Here is a 22693-nt window from a genome sequence, read left to right on the forward strand (position 1 = left end):
GGTACCTTCAAAGTGTTGAGAAGAAATAACTATTGATTTAAAATCTTGTTTGTAGCTAAACTGTAATTCAAGAGCAAGGGTAAAATAGAGGTATTTTTAGACAAAGACTTAGAGATTTTCTTACTCATAGGCCTACTGAAAGTAACACTAAAGGATATCCTTCAAGAAAAAAAAATAATCAACAGCATGGGTGAAATGCAAGAAGCAATCAATGGTGAACAAAGAAACCAGTAAACTTGTAAGTACATAAATAACCACTCACTTATTTATAAATAACAGAATAGTAACAATTTATAATAATGACCACTGTGGGGAGGTTAAAGACAGGTAGAACAAAAATATGGGTCAATGATAAGTGGAAAATGAGAGAGGATGGTGGGCAAAAAAGCATCTAGGATCCTTATTTTGTGCTCTTGGAGAATAGAGACATTCATGAACTTTAGTGGTTTTTATATCATACGTCAATGTTAAATATAAGGGTAATAGTGGGCACCCTATGTTCATGGATTGGCAAACTCAACATAGTAAATATGATCAAATGAGATCATTGTACAAGTGCACTGTCACCTAAGGACAGAAGAATGTACAAATGTCACAAAGTGCTACAATTAAAAGTAGACAAAATCCACAGACTTCATAATGATTAATGCTTTGACCCTCCTCCTGCCAAGCCCCATTGCAGAAACTGCTCACAGTGTCCCCAGGGAGGTAGAGCTTGGGTCACTCCCGGCATAAAGCACAGGGAATCACAGCAGGAGGTGAGCCATGCACTGCACACTTTCCTACACAAACCAGAGTTCAGCTGCTCCATAGCTCTACATACTTCAGTATATTCTGAGCTTCATATGTCCTCTTCCTGGAGTGGTATCCACTGCCCTAGGAGTATCCCCACTAATTTTGTGAGATGTTCACCCATCCCTTCCTCCCTTGAGGCAGGGGTTGGAGGCCACTCACCAGTGCTGGCCAAGGTGTACTGGTAGGGCTCGGAGAGGAAGTGTGGGAGGGTGAGGATGAAGGCACCTGCAGCCAGGAAGAGACCCCCGATGCCAATCAGACGTGGACGGTGCACCCGGCTGCCAAAGTAGCTGACAAAGATGATGAGGATGGCATTGCTGATCTGAGAAGAGAGCAGAAAGGCTGAGTGAGACAAGAGGCCCTGTCCTCACCCACCCACAGAGAAGACCTGACCATATCTTATCCAGGAAAACTGGAGAGGGAGGGGGCTGCCCAGTGTCAGCTGGGGCCCAGGCAGAGTTACAATGTCAGCTTTTCCCAGAGAGCTTCACAAGGGGGCAAGCATAAGCAATTTTGGTTTTCCCTCTGTTATCAGAAACCCTTCTGGGTCTCCATCTTCTAGACCAGACCAAAAGAAGTATCTGAAGATTATGAAAAGCTCAAAACCTAAACTTTAACCATCTTAGAATCAAACCTTTTTGGGAAAAAGCCAAAGAAACCTCCAATCCTGCCTGGCTCCTAGGAATAAAACATGTCCCCTAATTAAACTTGAGAGTTTGTACCTAAAGTTTAGTGCAAAATCCCAGGTTTAATTAGGTACAGATGAAAGGACCCAAGGACCCTGGCTTGGTGGCCAGAATAACAAGCGAGCAACATGCTTATCTCATTTAATCATGAAACAATTCTCATTTTACCTGACAAAACTGGGGCTCCGAATATTAAGTAACATGCCCATGACCATGAGGTTAGGGAGTGGCTTGAACCAGTCTTGCCTGACTCTAAAACACCAAGGCTTAACTAGAGTTGTCTGTCACCTCTTGGAGAACAGGGTTTCTGCCCAAGCAGTTCTGCTACTATCCTGCCCCTTCCCCTGCCTTGGTTTGTTTTCAATTCTGTGAAATGAAGGATAAGAACTAGAGGACCCCAAGGCCCTTCCAGCTGGAAATATGGGTAACTCCATGCTTCTGGTGCTCCCTGGAAGATGTGCTCTCTGAGCCCCACCAGAACCAGGAAAGGGAACTGAAGGCTCCAGCATGGAGAGTAAGGTCTTCAATGGTAAGGGGATGTTGCCAGGCCTTCTGACCACGTCTCCACCAAAGATGGTCCTCTCCTCAGAGCACAGTTCACCTGGACTGGAGGAGTTCTGTAAATCTGCAGCCATAGCCCTGTCTTGTTACACCCCAGTTTCCTCCTGGCTGGAGAAACAGGTGCTGCTGTGTCAGGAAACAGAGGCTAGAGCCTCAGAACACGGCTGTCACTAAGGTCGCCAGTGGCCTCATTGGCAAATGTACTGGTCAATGCTCAGTTCCATTTGACTCAGTTGACCATTTCTTTTTTCCTGAAACACTTCCTTCAGAGTTCCCATGACACCATCTTCTCCTGCTTCCCTTCTCCTGTCTGCTCCTTCTTGGTCTTCTTGGCTTATTCCTCTTTATCTGCCTGGACTCTCAACATTGGGGCCAGAGCTCTGCCCGTAAGTGTCCAGTTCCATGTCTATTTATGCTCTGTGTGTGCTTCTAAGTCCCATAGTCTCAGTTCATCTAAACTCTCACTCCTCTTCCTCCCTCTAAAACTCCAGTCCCCTGTCCTCGTCCTCCTTGTCTCAGTAAATGGCACCTCCATCCTCCCAGTGGCTCACACAAAACACTCGAACATCATCTTGACTTCTCTCACACTCATATGTAATCCATCAGCAAATCCCCTTGGCAGGACCTTCCATAGCCACCTGGAAACCAGTGACTCCTCAACCTCCAATCCTGTCTGAATTACTGTGGCAGCCTCCTAATGGGACCCTGCCTCCATCCATGTCCTGCTACTGTTCATTCTCCACCCAGCAGCCAGAGGGGTCCTGCTGAAGTATCAGACCATGTTCCCTCAGCTCAAACCCTCCAGTGTTAAAAGGCAAAGGCTGTCCCAGAGCCTCCTGAGCCCTACACAGCCTGTCCCCAGTCACCTCTCAGGTCTGCGCTCTTCTGCTCCTCTCCCTCCCTCCATCCAGCCACACTGCCCCCAGCTGTTCTTTGGCCACACCAAAGAACAAAGGCATTCCCCCAGCCCCCTTTGGTTATTGCTGCTCCTTCTGACTTTAGGTCCTTAGGACTCAGTTCTTATCAACCAGATTCAGGCCTCTGCTCAGATTGAATCATCTCATGAAGGCCTTTCTCTGACCTCTTCATTTAAAATACACCCACATCCCCACCACTGTGGCACCGTGTACCTTTTCCCATCCGTGACTTTCTCTGTCTTCATTGCACTCATCATAACCTGATCGACAGTATGTTTTATTTCCATAAATATTATATTTATCCTTAGAATGATATATTAGCAGAGATTTTTGTCTGTTCATTCCTGTTTCCCCAGCACCTAACAGTGCCTAATATATACTTGGTGCTCGTTAAATATTGTTGAAGAAATGAATGAATGAGTAAATGGTAGACATTTTCGGGAGGAGGACATAGTTGCCCGGGAGACCCGTCCGGCATGGCCAAGAGTGAGATGGTTTATGATCTACAGAGAAAGGGGGTGTGAAGGTGTGTGAGGGGCAGCCCCTGCCAAAGGTGGATCTAGGACATCCTGAAGCCCACACCTGGAAAGAGAGTTTGATTCTTCTGCTTCCTAGATTTTGTTTATTTCCTTCTTATTTCCCTATTGCTTTTCATAAAATGATTGTAAATGCCAGATCATATCAGCTATGCTGACTGTGGCTGACTTTGGAAGGCTTGGGTGAGGGTGGGTGGAGGACCCCAAAGGGGCTCTCAGGGAGGAGGGACAGAGGAGAAGCTCTTCCACACTCTCTAGGGGCCTGCACTTGTTTCTCTGTGGGAAGCTGAACCTCCACAGGTGTTATGGCTAATGCCGGCTTAAGACCTTGTTCTCAAACTTTTCTTCAGCCACAGAGTCCCTTTGAAAAAACTGTTTTTCCCTAATATAAAACAAACCCCCCAAAGGCAGCTGTTCTGGCTGAGAAGAGGGCCTCAAGACCTCAGTCTCCTCAGCCCTGGAGCAACCCCTGAAATACTACCATGGACTTGCTGTGAGACTCTTTGAAAGCTATTACAATGCCCACTGTGACATGCCCCTGCCCTTCAACGTCTCAAACCAAAGGGGAGTAGGGGTCACTGGTGGGCGGCATGAAGGGTAGGGAGCCTCTAGGGCTCAGCACTGGCCTTTCATAGTGGGCAAGAGAAGCTGCTGCTTCAAGCCAAGTTGCTCCATGTCTTCTCTTATTAACTAAGTTCCTCCTCCTGCTGCTGGCCTTCTACGCCCAGCCCGTCAAAGGCTTCACATCAACTCCTGGGCCCACAGAAGGCTCTCTGAGACTGGGAGCTGCAGACTGCAGGTTCATGCTTCCTGGAGGTTCGCTGCACACTCCATGACCCAGATAGCCTCACCCTCCCCTTGCACCAGGCCAGGCTCTCTTCTCACATCCCCCTAGGCTTCACACATATACTATACACAGGCAGACACATACGGAGTTGCACATAAATACTCAAACATACACAGACACAGATACACACACACACAGAGGGTTATAAGGTCAGGGGAATGAACTATCTGATGATATTTGCTTCAAATCACGCCCACAGGCATGAGCTGAAGTCAGATTCTTGAAAAGTTCATCTGAGACTCGGAAAGGTGTTACTGGGTGAATTATTTTTATTTTTTGATTGAACTCCATCCCTGGGAAAATAGTAAGCTCTTTCATTGCCTAATCAACCTCCTGTCTTAAGCAGATCCTGCTACAAGTCCTAACTAGCTACTCCCAGCCCATTGAGGAATCCAATTGTTTCTGGGCCCACATTTTTGTTCCAAGCATAGGGTCAACATTTAACGAAAATTTAACCATGGGAGATCACAGATTTGGCTACCACCTGGGCTGAGGTGAAAGAGAATATTCGCCTCATATGCCAGCTCTGACTCTGATTAGTAGCAGGGCTCAGAATACTGTGTTGAGAAGGATTCTGAGGCTGTGCATGAACTCAGCAGGAAAGGGACATGGGTAATTAGTGATGCCTGCCAGGGCCACGGAACAGCACCGTAGTGACGCAAATGTCGGACATTTGTTTTTCCTGATGTCCATCATGAGTGAGGACAACATGTGCCAGCGGCATTGCCAAAGTCACAGATCAACATCGATGAGGGTCATTCTGTGTGAACGCAGGGCAGGGACACCAGGGTGCTGTCCTGGAGGAGGAGGCAACCACACAGTCAGGCAGACCTAGTCACCAGGCATCACTAGGAAGCTCAGGATAGCAATACAAGCAGACACACAGAGACACAGGCCCACACGCAGACTGGTACACAGACACACACCTGGCACAGAAAGCAGGGAAGGCACACATATGGGCCTGGAAGCTCAGAGGAGGAGGTCTCAGGCCAGCAGGGATGACTTAGACAGGCTGCAGGACTGTGCGTGTATATGTGCATGCATGTCATATGTGTGAGGAAAGAGCCCATGGTCGGGGGGGCCATGAAGTGAGGGACACCAGTGAAGATTCCAGCAACGTGTGTGGAGGTTGAGACTGGCTGGAGCAGTGCTTGTGAGCAAGAGACTGGAGGTGCGGTAGAGAAGACAGGGATTCACAGAGGAGGCCTTAGCATGCAGCCCTCAGACAGCCCTGGGCTCAGACCCTGGCTGCACCACGCACATGACGGGGCTGACCTGGGTGGAGTACTCAGGCTTTCTGATGCAGGGTTCCTTGTCTGAGAAACGTGACTGTGAAGAGCACCTCCCTGCTAGGACTGTAGAAGGGACTGGCACAGGAAAGTGGTCCTGGGGTCACTGCTATGTGAACCATCAAGGAACGGGGAGGGGTGAAAGAGAAAGCCTTGTTCCAGCAGGAGAAGGCTGGGGAGAGGAGATATCTGCCTTCTTTTACAGTTCTGTTTCGGCCAGAAGCTGCCACGGGACAGAGGCGCAGGCTCTAAGTGACGGCAACGACTTGAATTTCACTAAGTCAAGGGAAGACCTCATGACGCTCCAGAGGAGCAACCGGCTCTGGGGAAGGGACCATTGCCTGCCTCCATCCAGGAAGAGTGGCCCTGGGGAGAAGATGGAAGACAGCCCAGGAGCCCTGTCTCTAGGCTGTGGAGACAGGATGAAGGGGTTCTGCTGCCTCCACTCACTCTCTCTCCCCAGCTTCCAGTGGCTCCTGGCAGGCCCTGCCCTCTGACCTCTTACCTCCTCTGGCTTCTCAGCCCACCCTGTCTTCCTCTAACTTTAATATGCAGTCACTGAGGGATGGCGGGAAATGCGAGGAGGCCATAGAGCTCTGATCTCCTCTGGGAGTCAAGGCCATTAAGAGCTCTGGCTCTTGTGGCCCTCATAAGACAGGAGACGCCTGGGCCCAGGGCTGCTGACCCACCTGAATGCCTGGAGCTTATCCTCCCTGGACTACATATGGAGCAGGGGCCCCACAGGCTGGCAGAGTGCACAGAACTCAGTTAGAAGCACAGTTTGAGGGCAGACAGCCCTGCACACCTGGAGCAAGCCACTTGTACTCCTGAGCCTCAGTATCCTTATCTGAACAGAATACCTGCTGGCAAGGCTGCCATGAAGAGGCCCCCAGGTCGGGCGTGGGAGGCTCTCAGCTCAGTACCTGGCACAAGTCAGGCCTCAGGAAATCTGGCTGCTCTTACTGCACCCACTGGATCTTTGCTGTTTCATTTGCTGTTACCCGGCAGAAAGAGATATTGCACCTATGTGCACATCTCAGTCCCCTGTTCCTCTGCTTCTCCTGGATCCTGCGGTCAGAGTGGTACACAAGTGGGGTCTGATGGACCAGAACCTCCTGCTTACCTCATTCAGGCTGGAAATGAGACCCGATGAAGAACTGGAGAGCCCAAAGCGCTTCTCAATGGTGGTAAGGCTGCTCTTGAAGTAGGCGCTGTACAGGAGTTGGCAGAGCTGCAGGAGGCCTTGGCAGAGCACAAACACCTGGGGGAAGAGTGATGGGCACATGAGGTCTCTGGACGACAAGCCTTGGTGCCCTCCCAGCTATCTGTTAGGGACCCCAGCAGGCTGACCTCTGTTTCCTCGCCTGTTATCTAGGAGCACTCACTTCCCAGGGTCTCCAGGATGAAATGTCACCATTGCAACATTGTGTTGCACCCTGCAGGAAGCATTCCAAAAGTGCTAGCCATTCCTGTTATTACTGCATTCTCATCACTGTTGTGATATGTGGCCCAGTGAAACCACAGGGTGTTGAAGATATGACAGGGTTGGGGACTCATCCCCAAGGGAAGGGCCTAACTGCTCAGCTGAGCATCTTGGATTATTCCCCAACAGTACCACAGTGCTCCCCAGGCTGCACGTTTGCCCTCCTGCTGTGCCCTGTGAGGGCTGAAGGCCACTCCCCACCCAATTCAGACCGCTCTTGGGAGATGAACAAGCCTGAGTCATGTGGATCCATCTCTCTTGACTTGTCTTCCATTCTCGACACCTGTCCTCCAAGGCCCACCTCTAATGCCTCCAGTAAGGCACCATAACGCAATCCCCAAAGCACCTGGTTTGAATGAATGTCCCCGTCCATGTCATCATCTCTTATCAGGACTATCTTGGCCTCTCATCAGGAATGTCTGTGACTGATTGTGCTTGCTGCCTGCTCAATGGATGATCAAGGCCCCAAGGAAGGGACTGAGGCCATTTATCTCCATATCTCGCCTGGCCTCATACCTGGTCCCGGGGTACTGAGTAAATGTGAGTTCCATGGTGGATGGGGACAGATAACACATCAGGGAGGGTAGGAGAAGGGTTTCATGATGTCCCCATTTGGCTGCAGGCTGAGCTCTGGGCTCCCCCAGGTTCTCAGCTGTTGTGCTAGTCACCTGATGCTTAGTGTGGACCAGGTCTGGATCTGCCTCTCACTCAACAGAGAAAGCTTAGCCAGAAAGGGTCTTGTCTCTGTCTAGAGACAGAGTTTGGAGGGCATTAGTCTTTAGGGAATGGTCAGAGGAGGAGGATCTGGAGAGGCATCAGAGGTCAAATTGCCTCTTTCCTAGCTCTGACCTGGACCAGGGAACAATTTGGGGTTGGGTGTGCTTTCCCCCACTCTGTGCCCTGGGTTTTCCCAACCGTGAGGTAACTGGGCTAAGTCAATGGTTCATAACTCAGCTTTGATTCAAAATCACACGGATGAGGAGGTGGGAGTGCCTTTGAAATACAGAGGCTAGGCCCAAGCTCAGACCTACTGAATCAAAATCACCAGGAGTGAAGCCACAAATTCGTTATTTGGGAAACTTCTACCAGCAGAGTCTGGGGGGCAACATGGTTTCCAGGCAGTGGGCTAGAGGACTTTTTCTGGCTCTGACCATCTGTGTAAAGGGTAAGATGTGAAAGATTAGAAAAAGAAAAGCAAGGCCGGGCGTGGTGGCTCACGCCTGTAATCCCAGCAATTTGGGAGGCCGAAGTGGGCAGATTATGAGGTCAGGAGTTCAAGACCAGCCTGACCAACGTGGTGAAACCCCGTCACTACTAAAAATACAAAAATTAACTGGGTGTGGTGGCACATGCTTGTAATCCCAGCTACTCAGGAGGCTGAGGCAGGAGAATCTCTTGAATCCTGGAGGTGGATGTTGCAGTGAGCTGAGATTGTGCCACTGCACTCCATCCTGGGCGACACAGCGAGACTCCGTCTCAAAAAAAAAAGGGTGACAGAGCGAGACTCCGTCTCAAAAAAAAAAAAAAACAAAAAAAAAAAAAAAGAAAAAAAAAAAGAAAAACAATCATAGAAATTCCCTAATCCATAGGAATTGCCACTATAAGGTTGAAGGAAAGACAAGAGCCACAATATAGGTTATAAGTTATAGGAAAGCAGCACAAGACAGTGACAGTGATAGGGATGGGATTTGTCAACATCCTGTCATTTTCCATGGAAACAGGGCACCAAAGCTCACTCGAACCCAGATTGTTCCCTGGTCCAGGCCAGACCTAGGAAAGAGACAATTTGACTTCAGATGCCTTGCCAGATCCTCCTCCTCTAACCACTCCCTAAAGAGTAATGCCCCCAAAGCCTGCCTCTAGACCCCTTCTCTGGACACAATCCATTCTGCACCCGCTCATAGGCAATCCCATTTGCCATAGGATGATGGCCTCCAGTCTCAGGTCTTCACCCAGAACTTTCCCCAGAGTTTTACATGCAGGTCCACCCCACTGTCTGCTGGATGTATGGATGTATCTGCCTGGACACTTGTAGGTCCCTCAAACCAATAATTTCCCAAATAGGACTCATCATCTTCCCCCATAAACTGCTCCCCTTTTTCCTTCATTCCCCATCACCTTCACTCAGTTTCCCAAGCCAGAAACCAATACTCCTTCTTGATGTCCCTCCTCCTCACCCTCTGGCGTTTGCCCCCTCCCTGAGCCCCGTGGTCTCTTCTTGGTGTCTCCCACGTTGGAGCCCTGCCTCTTCTCCAGGTGTAAGCCTTGACTCAAGCCCTCACCATCCCTCCTCAGATCACCGCAACAGCCTCTCACAGGTCCCCTGCCTACCCCTCTCAAATCTTCCACCACACCACCCCAGAGGGAGCTTTCTCCAGCACAAACTTTAGCAGGTCACGCCTGAATTAGTCTCTCTCACTGGCGCCCCACTTTCTGTAAGGTAAAAACCAACACTCTAGGAGTGATAGCCAAGATGCTACAGTCCTGGACCCAGCCTGCCTCCATATTTTCTGCTGAGACTGATCGTATTTTGCCAAGATGGCCATACCAATCTCTGCCATCCACATACACCTCTTACAGTGACACTCCCTCGAGGGGTGGGGTCTGTGTTCTCTCCCTCTGAATATGGGCCAATCTTAGCCCCTTGCTTCTAATGAAGAGAAGTGATGCTATGTGACTTCCGAGGCTGGTCCTAAAAGTGGACAAAGAATCTGGCTGGCTCTTTCTCCCCTGGGACCCTGAGTACCCTGACATTACACTGTAGGGAAGCCCAGTCTTCCTTGCTGATGGTGAGGCCACATGTTAATGTTTCACTGATAACTCCGGTTCAGATTTTGGTCTTCAGCCAGTGTCAACCGCCAGACATGTTACTGTGCCAGCCTTCAGATGATTCCAGCCCCAGCCCTCGATGCCAAGCAAAGCAGAAATGAGCTATCCCCAAAGAGCCCTGTACAGATTGCAGATTTGTCAGATTTGTCAGCAACCTAAATGTGGCCATTGTTTTAAGCACTAAGTTTTGGATCGTTCTGGTATGCAGCACTAGACAGCTGTAGCACCTGCTGCCACCTTGCCCTTCAAACACATCAAGGTCACACTCTCGGAGTTCCCCAGAGGCACTGTGTCAGTGCCTTTGCTCACAATCTTCCCCTTCTTTGACTGAATAACTTCCCCTGCCCTTCAGGAGCAGCGTGGGGCCCAGCATGGGGCTCAGTTGTGTGTCTAGTTCAAGGTGGCTTCTAAAAATCCCAGCACCCTGTGCTAACTCCTGTACAGAAGCATCTGAAGGCTTGGCACATGGCTGGTGGCAAGAGTAGCATCTAGCAGAGGAGTGAGGGCTGTCATAACAACTGTGGGAGAGACGAGGGCTGGCTGGGGTAGTGGGCTGTGGAGAGGCACCAAATTAGAGGCTCTTGCAAAGGCTGAGTTGACACGGCTGTCACTGATTCAGCGTGAAAGAAGAGAAGGGGCTATGTTTCCAGCCTCAGGGCCAGGAAGAGGGCAAAGCCACGCATGCATGGAAACGGGGGCGGGGGGATGGGGGCAGTGTCCAGAAGGAGGAGCGTATAAGCAGATCAAGGGATCAAGGACCATGAGTTCAGTTTTGGAGCACTTGAGTTTCTGATCATGAGGCTTAGAAAAGACCAGTCTCCCCCATCCAAATTAGTAATGAATTAACAGGAGTGACTAATCACCACCAACTTCCCCAGCTGTCTCATGAGGGGAAGATAGGGATGGTGGGAGAGGAAATTTGTCTCAGATCTTTTCCTGAAACACATGCCTCTAAGTACAGAAACTCCCCCACTTTCTCCTCCCAGCTACGGGGTGAAAGACTCCAGCCAGAGCTGGCTCCTTTCCACATCCCCCACCCCCTCACAGAGCCAATCTGGCCACCAGCTGTTGGCCCCTGCAAGCCCTGTCAGGTCTGGGTGCCTCATGGGGTCCCTGGCAGAGGTGTTTGTATATATCTGGGCCCCTCAGTTCCAGTGGATATGGAGAGGGATCAGACTGATGGCTGCAAGGTAGAAAAGGGCAGGGAGAAAAGGCAGGGAAAAGGGAAGTAAGTTGATGGATGATTCTATCAGGGTCACTCAGGGTCACAACCATCTGGCCCCATATACTGAGCTTATGTGATGGGAGCATGACCTTGGCTGCTCAGACTTACCATATACCTCCTACATGGCCAGCATGAGACACAGCAAGGAACACTCGACACCGTGCAGATAAAACAAAAGTGTATCCCTCGAGGAGGACACGGGTTCAAGAGTATATGGAGATGCATTGGTGGGAGTAGGAAAAGGTTTGCTAGTTGGGTTGCAACCTACCCTTCCCCATTATTTAGGCAATAAAGTTTTACAGATTTTGATTATTTGAGTTTTGGAGTCAAACAGGTCTAGGTTCAGGTCTTGACTTTGTAAGCCACAGTGTGACCTTTGGCTACCAACTGGGTCTCCTTGAGCAGCAGGTTTTCCTATTAGCAAACGGAAATTATGGTAACACCTGAGTTGCGAGGCTTGCACCACAGAATGTTGCAGGCCCCTGTCACCTGCCCGGCACACACCCTGCCTGGTGAGTGCTCCACATCCTGGAGGGATATTCAGTAATTTGAGGCTTCCTCCACTCCCTCTTCTTGCCCTCCGAGTAATTTAACTTCCCGGTTGCTTTCAGTTCTCCTATAGTCTGAGAACTCTAGAATAGAATTTCTCACAATGTGTTACACAGAACATCACTTGCTTAAGATGCTCTAGGCCAAAACAACTCCCTGGAGAAAAAAAATTGGAAAACATAACATGCTACAGTCCTCCCTCATGAATATGTGCAATCACATTAGCATATTAAAGGTTCTGAGTTCCATAGTAAAGACCTAGTTAATGTTGTTTAAGCCAACTTTTCCATGCACCTTTAACTATGTAACTCCCCATCCACACACACACATCACCACTACTTTATAATAGATGCTAGCACTCTCCAGAATACACTTTATGGAAAGATAACATGTGCCTTTTAGAAAACACCTTTGGTAGAATTTGAGTCTTGCAATTTCTTCACAAAAGGAAAAGAAAATAAAGATGGATTACATGGGCTGCGTCATCTTCTTTAAAATGGTATATACCATCATTTTCTATCTCTTCACTCCACCTTTTTTCTTTACTCGGCAGGTATTGCTTCCCCAAATTACATCATGCATTTTATTTCTCATTTATTGACATTTTCTCCCACCAGAATAGAGACTTCATAGTGGAAATACAATGTGTGTTTTTTAGAACAAATCCACAGTGCATGAAATGATGCCCAGTTCGTAACTGGAGCTCAATTGTTGTCAAATGAACAATATGTCTGTGAAGCACTCTAAGTGATAAGCCCAAGCTCCAGAATATACATCCACCACAGTAGCCATTCTGGGAGGCTGCAGATTTGTTCCCATGGTCTGTCTTCAATCATTTATACATTGCTCCTTTGGTGCTGCTTTTGATCAGTCTACAAGCCACACAATTTACAAGGCACAAAACAGCATTTGTCAGTTCAGCTGCCCTACTTACTCACTTGGCTAAACCCAAACTAAAATAAGATTTGCAGTCATGTATGAAGGGACTTTCCACTGTGATGGAAACATTCTACATTTTAATTTTGTGGTGGTATTTATACAGGTTTATACATTTGTCAAAACTCAACAAACATTTAAAGTGTGTGCATTTTATTATATGTAAACTAGATACCTCAATCAAGTTGGCTAAAGAAGAAATTCATTTGAAAAAAGATTTGCAACCATGAGGTATTCAAAATAATGTTCTGGGACTTTGAAGGAAATTCGACAGTTTTTTTTTTGTTTTGTTTTTTTTTAATTATGAGCATTGGCAATGTCATTGGAATACCTTTGTTTATTCAAGAGGCCTACTTTGACAGGTTCAAAACCCAGGTAAATATCTAGGTTTGTGTGTGTGTGCTAACCTAAACATCTAGGTTGACAAGGGCTCTGTGTGTGTGTTAAGGTAAATACATCACTTGAGACACATCTTATAGAAGGAAGCTGGCAGAGAAACCCCACGGAGGACGAGCAACATTCTTGCAGGGCAGGGAGGGCAGGAGGCACTCAGGCTTCTAACTGTCACGGCCATACTCACGACAGCCTCATTCATTCTCTGATCCTAACAAAAATAAAGAGGAAGGAAGCGCAGAAACTGGAGTGGCCATGAAGATCTTTAATAAAGAGAGAACTTTTTACCACCTGTGTCAAAGAGCTAAGAAAGGCTAAAAAGCTACTGAGATGCAAGGTAAAGTTGGGGGTGTGCGGGACTTGGCCCAAGCCACGCTTCAGTGATGTAAGTGAGATGACCATGGCAGATAAGCCACAGGACAAGGAGGGAGGCCCCCATAGCTCAGGAGGAAGGAGAAAGCATCAAAGGACAGTCTAGACATGGCTTTTTTGATCTACATGTTCATGCCTCTCTTTTCCAAACTAAACATCGGAACTATGATCTAACCATTTTTAGGTCACAGTGGCATCTAACCGTGGTTATAGCAACACCCGCGGAAGGTCTGAAGTGTGATCCCCATAGGGTTATTACCTATTTAATGACTGACTGTGCTGTCAACCCACTCCGATGTTTTCCACACAAACCCCAGGGAAGGAAAACTAGAAAATTCAAATGATGTCTCATGTCCATGTAAACCCCCACCCATCTCCATTGTGAATGGACTTCCTCCTCAGCCAGAGTACTCTTAAAATTTAACCTGAAACACTGGTTCAGGTCTCAACAGGATGTGGGGGTCAGACAGGCCTCATTATACCTCTCTGGCATTAACATCAACACAGACCTGAAGTCTGACAAGAAACATGTAGAATCTATTCTCTCTGAAGCCAGCCGGCTACCTGGAGGCTTCATCTGGCTGATAAAACTCTAGTTTCCACAACCTCTTATCGCAACCCAGACATTTCCTTTCTATTGTTCCCACGTCTTTAGATAAACTCAACCAATGTCAATCAGAAAATTTTAAATCTACCTATAAACTGGAAAGCTTCCCCCACCCCACCCACCATCACCTCGAGTTGTCCTGCCTTTCTGGACCAAACCAATGTATTTCTTAAATGTATTTGATTGAAGTCTCATGTCTTCCTAAAATGTATAAAACCAAGCTGCATCTCAACCACCTTGGGAACATGTTCTCAGGACCTCCTGAGGACTGTGTCACGGGCCGTGGTCACTCATATTTGAAGATATTTGAAGAATAAATCTCTTCAAATATCTTACAGAGTTTGACCCTTTTCATCGATATCCACTAGGATGCGACTTCTCTGAGGTGATTCCATGTACTGAAAGAGTCCAGGAGTTGGAGGAAAACCATTCAGGGCAGGAGACAGGGCTGGACTGAGATACACAGCCGGTGACCTCCCAGTTTGAAACAACTGCTTCTGTCCCTAAATGGCAGCTATCTGCTTTCTCAAACAGGACTCTGACAGGGCAATCTGAATGAAACAATTCTTCCAAGGAAGGAAGAAAGGAGGAAGGAAAAGGGAGAAGAAAAGAACAGCACAGAAAAACCTTATTCTCACCCCCACCAGGTATAAACCAAAAAGAAAATTCTAAGTATTCCCCCTCACCACCCCAACCATCTGAATGGACTTCCTCCTGGTCAGGACACTCTTAACCTGAGACACTGTTTCAGGCCATGATGGGAAGTGAGAGTATAATGAGGTGACGTGACATGCCTCATTATATCTCTCTCTCCAGCATTGACATTGACACAGTCTTTAAGCCTGGTAAGAAACATTTTACAACCTATTCCCTCTGAAGCCTACTACTTGAAGGCTTCCTCTGCAAATAAGAACTTGGGTCTCCATAATCCTTTATCTTAACTTTACCCAGACTTTCCTTTCTATTGGTCTCAGGTCTTTAGGTAAACTCAACCAGTTGTCAATCAGAAAATTTTTGAATCTAACTATAGGCTGGAAGCCCCCACTGCAAGTTGTGCCGCCTTTCTGGACCAAACCAATGTATTTCTTGAATGTATTTGATCGAAGTCTCATGTCTCCCTAAAATGTACAAAACCAAGCTGCACCCCGACCACCTTGGGCACACGTTCTCAGGACTTACTGAGGGCTGTGTCACAGGCCATGGTCACTCACATTTGTAAAGTATTTGAAGCGATGTATTTGGAGCCAGAGTTTGACTCTTTTCATTGACAACAGGATGCAGGGAGGGAGAGTTCGGGGTGCTGAGGGCCATGCTGCAGTTCTCTGAAAGAGGGAGGGGCATCCAGGTGCTGCTGGCTTTAGTCCCTCCCAACCTCTGAAAGTGAATTTGGCCTCAGGGGACATTCTGCTCCTCTGCTGTCTAGGCTGAGCTGACAGCATACCAGACAGGTGGGAACACCTGAGACAGGAGAACAGAGTCTGGAGACAAGGAACTTAAGGCTAGTTTGTGCTAAGTTCCTCAAAAAAAAAAAAAAAAAAAAAACCACCAAGGTCTGGGGGCAGGGAGTCTAATGCCAATTAACACAAACTTCCTAAAGCTAAAGCAAAAGGGAAAACCCCATCTCCCTACTCTGAGTAACAAAGGATCAAAGGCTACTCTCCTTGCGGCGCTCCCACTTCCACCACAACTCAGATGGAAAAGGAGAGTGCCTTGGATTGGCCAACAGGCCCAGCAGGGACCTTCCCTTTATCTACATAAGATGCCAATTCACCTCAGCCTTTAATTAGTCACAGGCCAAATTCTTCATCCAGACAAAGGAAAGAACCTCAAATGGGTACTTAAAGCCCAGAAAACTTCGTAACTGGGCCTTTGAGCTACTTGCTAGGGCCCACTCTCACCCTGCGGAGTTCTTTCTTGCTTTAATAAATTCCTGCTTTCACTGCTTCACGCCTGCGTTTCATTCCTTCGGTACTTTGTTTCTGCATTTTGGTCAATTCTTTGTTCAAAATGCCAAGGACCTGGACAACTCATAGTCAAGACCCTCCAGTGGTAACACCCCTCTGAGACTGACACCTCTCTTGGGAAGAAGCATAACTGCACAACCACACTGACAGCCCCCCTGGATTTGAGCAACAGTGGACAGGCATCCAGTCCTCCCATTCCACAGTTAACTGGAACCCACCTATGGAATTAAAATCAATTTACATTTCTTTCCACATTTTATTTTTTTTAAATCAGTGTAACACGTGCATATGTTTAAAATATCAAGTAGTGTGGAAGAGCTTAGAATGACAAAGCCCCGCTCTGCACTCAGGCCAGCCCACCACCAGTACTGCAGGTTGGGAACAACCATCTCTGCTTTTAGTTTTTAGTTTCTCTGTTGATGACATCCACACATCTCAAAATAATACACTTGTTCTGCAGTTTCTTGACTTACCATTTTATGGTGCCTGTTACTATAGAAGAGGATTTAGCACACTTATACTTGCAATGCTCCCTTCTCCCTACTCCTCCCAACTTTTAATAGTTCTATCAGTATCTTTATTATCAGATCACTTTGTGGGAGGCAAACTGGGAGCCAGAGGAGCAAGGGCTTCCCTCCTGGGCACAAACCTTTACAGTGTCTGATAGTTCCATTAATTCTAGGAGAGAAGGTTGCTTGTGTTTTCTGTGGGGTAAAGCGCTGTTCTATCTTAATCCCTTAATCCCACTTCTCCTTCTGCCACATTCGCCAATTCTAAATCTGTTGCCTCTCTGGGCTGTGCCAAGCCTGCGGGCTCCCTACTTCTGCAGGCCCCGTGCACGCAGTTGACCACCTGTCTTCCTCCATTCTATTTCATCCATCAACACTTCCCAACCACTGTCCACCCTGCTAAAATTATTGAAATCTTTCATCAATTCATAGTCTCTCTCCTTCTTCAGTTTTTTGTCATTGATTTTTCTCCTTTTTCTTCAGTAGTTTCACTATAATAAAGGTGTCAGGGAAGAGGGGAGACAAATGTGTTCAGTCGGCCATCTTGAATCATAAACCAATCTATTTCCTGGTGCTAAACCTAGCAGACAAATCATTTTGTCCCCAGTTTTTCAATGGGAAAGAGAAAGGCTTCAAGAAATATGTGCTTGTCAGTAGACTAGGCTATCAAACCAAAAAATATACCAAATCCTTCCTCTCCTCCCACTACACTCATGAGTCTTGATACCACCTTTATTTTACTAAGTCTTCCAAAATGGCTGGTGTGTCTCCAACAGATGGCAGGTGGTCTGAGGGTGGTGCTGGCTCTGGGTGTATGCCCATCTCCACTGCTCCATTGCACTGTCTCCATTCACACAACTCATTCTTGGTCCTGGCTGGCAGTTCTCCTCACCTGGGAGGTGAGGCTTGGGGCTCAAGAGGCCCTAATGCAATAAAGATAAAGAAGTGAACTCAGAAGGGTGACTCCTGGCCACTTCCCAGTGTCATCAGACATGCAGGCATCTGGCCAAGCATAGTGGCTCACGCCTGTAATCCCAACACTTTGAGAGGCTGCAGTGGGCAGATCATCTGAGGTCAGGAATTCGAGAACAGCCTTGTCAACATGGTAAAACCCCATCTCCACTAAAAATACAAAAATTAGCCAGGTGTGGTGGCAAGGGCCTGTAATACCAGCTACTAAGGAAGCTGAGGCATGAGAATCGCCTGAACCTGGGAGGCAGAGGCTGCAGTGAGCCAAGATCGCACCACTGCACTGCACCAATGCACTCCTGGGTGACAGAGCAAGACTCCACCTCAAAAACAAACAAACAAACAAACAAAAAACTGCAGGCATCTGAAGGTGGGAAGGGCTTCTAGGTTGGCTTCTCGGAAGTGCATCTGAAAGACCCTCAGAGCTGAAGCACGGAGTAGGATCCTTCTCCCTGCCCCCAGCCCCTAAAATGAAGGAAGCAAAGCACAAGTCCAATGCATTCTAGAATAAAAGCCCTCCATCAGCGGTCGGCCTGCTCACCCCTCCTGTCCCTTCTGCAGGGTGTGGCTGTGAATCCAAACCATGGCCCAATGCCCCAAAGGAGAATGACTCTTTCAAGAAGTGATTCAGGAAATCCAGTATTTTCCCACGCAGGAAGAATGCCTGCACAAGATAAAGTTCAGAGATTTAAAATAGTCAGCCTGGGGTCAAAGTTGGTGATATTCCTCATAGCAATGACAAAAGGTATCTTTAGTATTATTCATTTTATTATGAATTAGAAAAAGCCTTTGCTAAGACATGGTCCTGCGGGTCATTGGAGATATAAAAATCAGAACAATCTAGGAAGAAACACATAGATTTCCATTGCAGCTTCCTTGTTCCTTAAGAGGGGAGTAGCCAGGCTGTGGAGCTGGGCCTGAGACCCTGCCTGGGAGGGGAGGCTGCAGGGGGCTGGAGGAGCCAGACCTCCAACAGATCTCTCACTGCTCAGTGTAACTCTTTTCCTTTCTTCTCTCCTGAGTCCCCTTACCAGCCTTTACTGCCCACAAAGTTGACCTTACTGTTTGGCAGAGTTCCCCAATATGACTGAGCAAAGGCACCCTCTGAGGCCTAATGAGAACAGCCTCTGGGAGGACTGGCACATCTGTCCTCAGTGGAGGCCACGGGAAACCACAACAGGCACAGAGAAGCAAACTGCAAGGTGGATTCTCTTTCCACCTTTAACACTGCCTGGGGGACTCTGGTTAAGGGAACTCTGAACAAAGTCTTGACTGAATTGGACCTGACCAGGATCTCTTGACCAGTTTTTTAGGTTAGCATACTCAACTTCAACAAAAATCTCACTTGAAGGTCATCATATAAGATACAATTTAAATGGACACTGGAAATGCCAATCTGCATAATTTTGTAGTGTTTTGTTGTTATTTTGTATTTTTGCACCTTGTGTTATTATGAGCTTAAAAAAGCCTTTGATAAGAGAGGCTCCTGGGGGGCCTTGAAAGGACAAAGGTCAAGACAATCTGAAAAAGAAACAGATTTCTACTGCAGCGGCCTTGTTTGAAGGAAGATAGAGCACAAGAAAGGGAGGCAGACAAACTTCTTAGCTCCTAATAACACCAGTCATCCTAAAAAGCTTTGTATTGTGGTTGTGATAGGGACAGGAGGCAGAAAAATTCCATGCAGGCAGAAGAGGGCAGGTCCCTGGCGAGGGCCCCACCCTCAAGCCTGGAACTGTGGCCCAAAGTGAGAACTTACATTCCTGTTTTCCGACTTGAATGTTGCCTTTTCCACAACCACCCATGGCCCGCCCTGCACCCCCATCCTGAGCCCATAAAAACCCCAGGCTCTGCCAGCAGAGGGAGGAGAAACAGCAGGACATCAGAGACTATGGTTGGATGTTAGAGAGAAGCCTCTTGACTTCAGAGGGACAGTCTGACAATGTACCTTCGGAGAGGTGTCCGTCCAGGGACAGCTGGACTCCAGGGAAGATTACTTTCCTGCTCCCTTTTCAGCTTCCCTTCCAGCTGAGCCACTTTCATTGGCTGTTAAATCCCCCGCATTTACCATCTTCAATTCGTTCGTGCCACCTTATTCCTCTTGGACACTAGACAAGAATTTGGGTGTCACGAGTGTGGGTGCAAAAGGCTGTCACACTGACCCTCCACTAAGCTGTTAATACTTAAGCCATCCGTGGACAGGCTAAAAGGGCACTGTAATATTCCTTCTGGGGCTTCAGGGGTCATGGGCACCCCACCTCCAGGTGCTGCCATGGGGCCCACAAGGAGTTTTGCTCCTGCTGGAGCCCAAAAACGCTAGCCCCAGCTGTTGCACCTGCTGACCTGTGCTCCCCATCCACAAGGAGTGGAACACAGTGGACTTGAGTGAATGGAGTTCATCCTTGCCAGTGCCGAAGCGACCAGCTAGGTCCAGCGCCTGTGCACTCCAGTTCCCGCCCGCGAAGGGGTAAGGGAAATATCCTGCTTCAGTTGTTTTGTGTTGTGTTTCTTTCCTAATGGTGCCCTATTCAAAGCTCAGTAGTAGGAATGGAGCATGTGGATAGCTGGAGTGGTGAGGTCTGTGAAAGAAGGTGAAAGGGAAGCTCACAAGTGAAAGATTGCCCCACAGCAGGGGGCCAGGGGTCTGGGCTTTAGATACCATAGATTGAAAAAAAATTCTGGAAGAGAGGAAACAAGCATGTGAGACAAGATGAATTTTCCAGGTCAGCTGGAAGCCTGGTTTCCCAGAAAAAGAAACACTTCAAAACATAATTATCACGGATATTTATGTAAATATGTGTCCAATTTCTTCTTTAGAAATTTTCCAATTGATTTTTTTTTTAAGCCAGAAACATTTTCATCAAGTGCCATCTTGTCTTTCTGGAAAGTTGGCAGTAATTTGTTAGGTTGAAAAGAACCTGCCTTGCATCCATTTATGGCAGGAATAGGACATTCAGACCTATTAGACATTATTCAAACATCAATATGGAAACTTCACTATTTTATATTCTTCCTACTCTGTTCTGATAATAGGATGGGATGTCAATATTTTTTCTTGCATCCTGGAAGAGTTTGAAGATTAAGCCCTTCTCTTCCTGCCTTCAAGGAAAGAGAAGCTAGTTTTTCAGAGTGAGAAAGTGGGGTTTGGGGATGTGGTATCAGAAGAGCTAGGATGTTAGAAGCTGACCCCAAGGAATCTGGTCAGGAAAGGAGTGACCCCACAGTCCAAGAAGGTTGGGTGATGGCTGCAGGGAAGCATGGGGGGCGTTTATTTCTTTCATATCAACTCATTGATTTACTTATTTCTGTCTCCCCACTTGTCACTCTTGGTCACTCTGTAGTTTCTGTGTCTGACTGACTATCTAGGATATAATAAATGTTTAATAAATATTTGCTGAATAAAGTTAATCCTCATATCAGCCCTAAGAGGTCCATGTGATCCCTTTTGTTTACAGATGAGGACACTGAGGCTCAGGGCAGAGTTGGCAAATAGTAGCAGGCTACTGATGCCAAATCCATCACCTTGCTCCACCATGCTGCCTGGGGTGAGCGGGAAGGTGCAACTGAATTGTTTTTACCAAGACTGCCAGTTATCTAAGTGCCATGTCCAGTGGGCCCTCCAACAATGGCTTTACCTATCTTCTGCAGGGTTCCCCTTGCCATTTGTGATGTCACTTGCTGTCCCTGTGTTCTAGCTCTCTCTCTCTCTGACTGTTCCTTCTTTGAAATCCTTGTGGCAGCCTTCTTCCTTCTCCCCACCTGATGTTGATGGTGTCTGGGTTGTGTTGTTAGTCCTGTGCCCATCTTCCCACATGCCTCCCATGGGCGCCCTGCTCATGCACCCTGTGGGGATCCTGGGCTTCACACTGAAGTCTGCTAGGCCTCATATCAAACTTCATCCTACACATTTCAACTCTGATTTCCCCTCAGTTCCTCAAATCCATGCCCCCAACCACTGTCTCCGCCCCATTCCAGTTCTTGCCCTGCTTCTTCCAACTCCAAACCAAGTCCCAAGTCCACTCTGCACGCTCCACCTGCTTGGTCACCTCCAGTCCAGGTCCCAGTAAGCTCTCACCTGGCCCACTATCATGACTTCCTACCTGTTTCCTACACCCACTCTTTTCTTCTGATCTATTCTTTAACCAACAGCCAGAGTAATCTTTCAAGAACTTTACTGACATATAACACTCATCTTTTAAAAATGCATACATCATAAGAGTACAGCTTGAAACATTTCACAAGCTAGGTACACCCGAGGGACTGGTATCCAGATCGAGAAAGAGATCATCAGCTTCCCAGAAACCCCTAGAGCCCCTCTCAGTCACCACACACCTCCACCTCCAGGGGAGCCCGTCTTTTGATTATAACAGCAAAGATGAGTTTGCCTGTTTTGTACTTTATATAAATAGAATCATATAGTACGTCGGCATGATCTTCAAAAATGGAGATCAGAGCCTGTCGCAGCCCTGTAAAAACCCTACAGTGGATTCCCCCCACCTCAGATTAAAATTCAGGCAAAGCACCTCCAGCCCTCCCAATGTCGCTGAGCTCCCCACCCTCATGGCCACCTCTCCAGTACCAAGCTACCTACATCATTGCTTGAAAATAAGCAGTAGAAATCTGTAGCTGAGTGGAAAATGCATGGCCCTCCTCAGGTGATGTTTTGTCTCAGAGTCTTTGTGGGTGGGGGCCATCCCTTCTGCCTGGGGTGAGCTTCCACTTATCCCCCTTCCTGCTGGTAAAGAAAGTCCCTCCTGTTACCCGGTCTCTATTGTTCCTTCAGGGCACTGAGCCCAGATTGCGATTACAACCACCATGAGTGTTTTGGGCCCCACAGCAATCCTGTCACCCAGGACACACCTGTTGTGCCAGCAAGGCAGAGGAGGGAAATGACCAGAGAAGCAGGGAGTAATCCTCTCCACAAACAATGACAAATGATTTCAGAAGAAAAGAATAAATGTCAGTGAATGACCCCATTGGTTACGTAGGCACTCATAAGCCATAAGTGAGTAAATATAAAATTAACAAATTGGGTTGTAAATTCATTGTAGAAACAGGCATTTTCCTTCTATTGTATCCATTTATCTCCCCCCATATTTCTGCAGGAATAGTAAGTTATTCAGCAAGCCCTTGTCGATATTTTAGGGCCAGCTCCATACCAGAGCTCCCAATACAACCATCTCCATTTGGAGAAAGAGAGCCAGTTTTGACTCTTGGCCTTTTCAAGGT

At 47.6% G+C, this 22693-nt stretch overlaps 1 protein-coding gene across 1 annotated transcript in view; it reads right to left on the reverse strand.

The window, feature by feature from the left end:
- SLCO2A1 (solute carrier organic anion transporter family member 2A1) overlaps positions 1–22693 on the reverse strand; it is a 97708-nt gene that overhangs the window by 48317 nt on the left and 26698 nt on the right. The window contains exons 2-3 of the mRNA XM_015132120.3: positions 6755–6892; positions 955–1117 (exon numbers count right to left, since the gene is read on the reverse strand). Coding sequence (XP_014987606.1) covers positions 955–1117; positions 6755–6892 — 301 coding nt within the window. The remainder of the gene's footprint in view (positions 1–954; positions 1118–6754; positions 6893–22693) is intronic.

The sequence above is a fragment of the Macaca mulatta genome, chromosome 2, assembly GCF_049350105.2.
Source record: "Macaca mulatta isolate MMU2019108-1 chromosome 2, T2T-MMU8v2.0, whole genome shotgun sequence".
Taxonomy (NCBI): Eukaryota; Metazoa; Chordata; class Mammalia; order Primates; family Cercopithecidae; genus Macaca; species Macaca mulatta.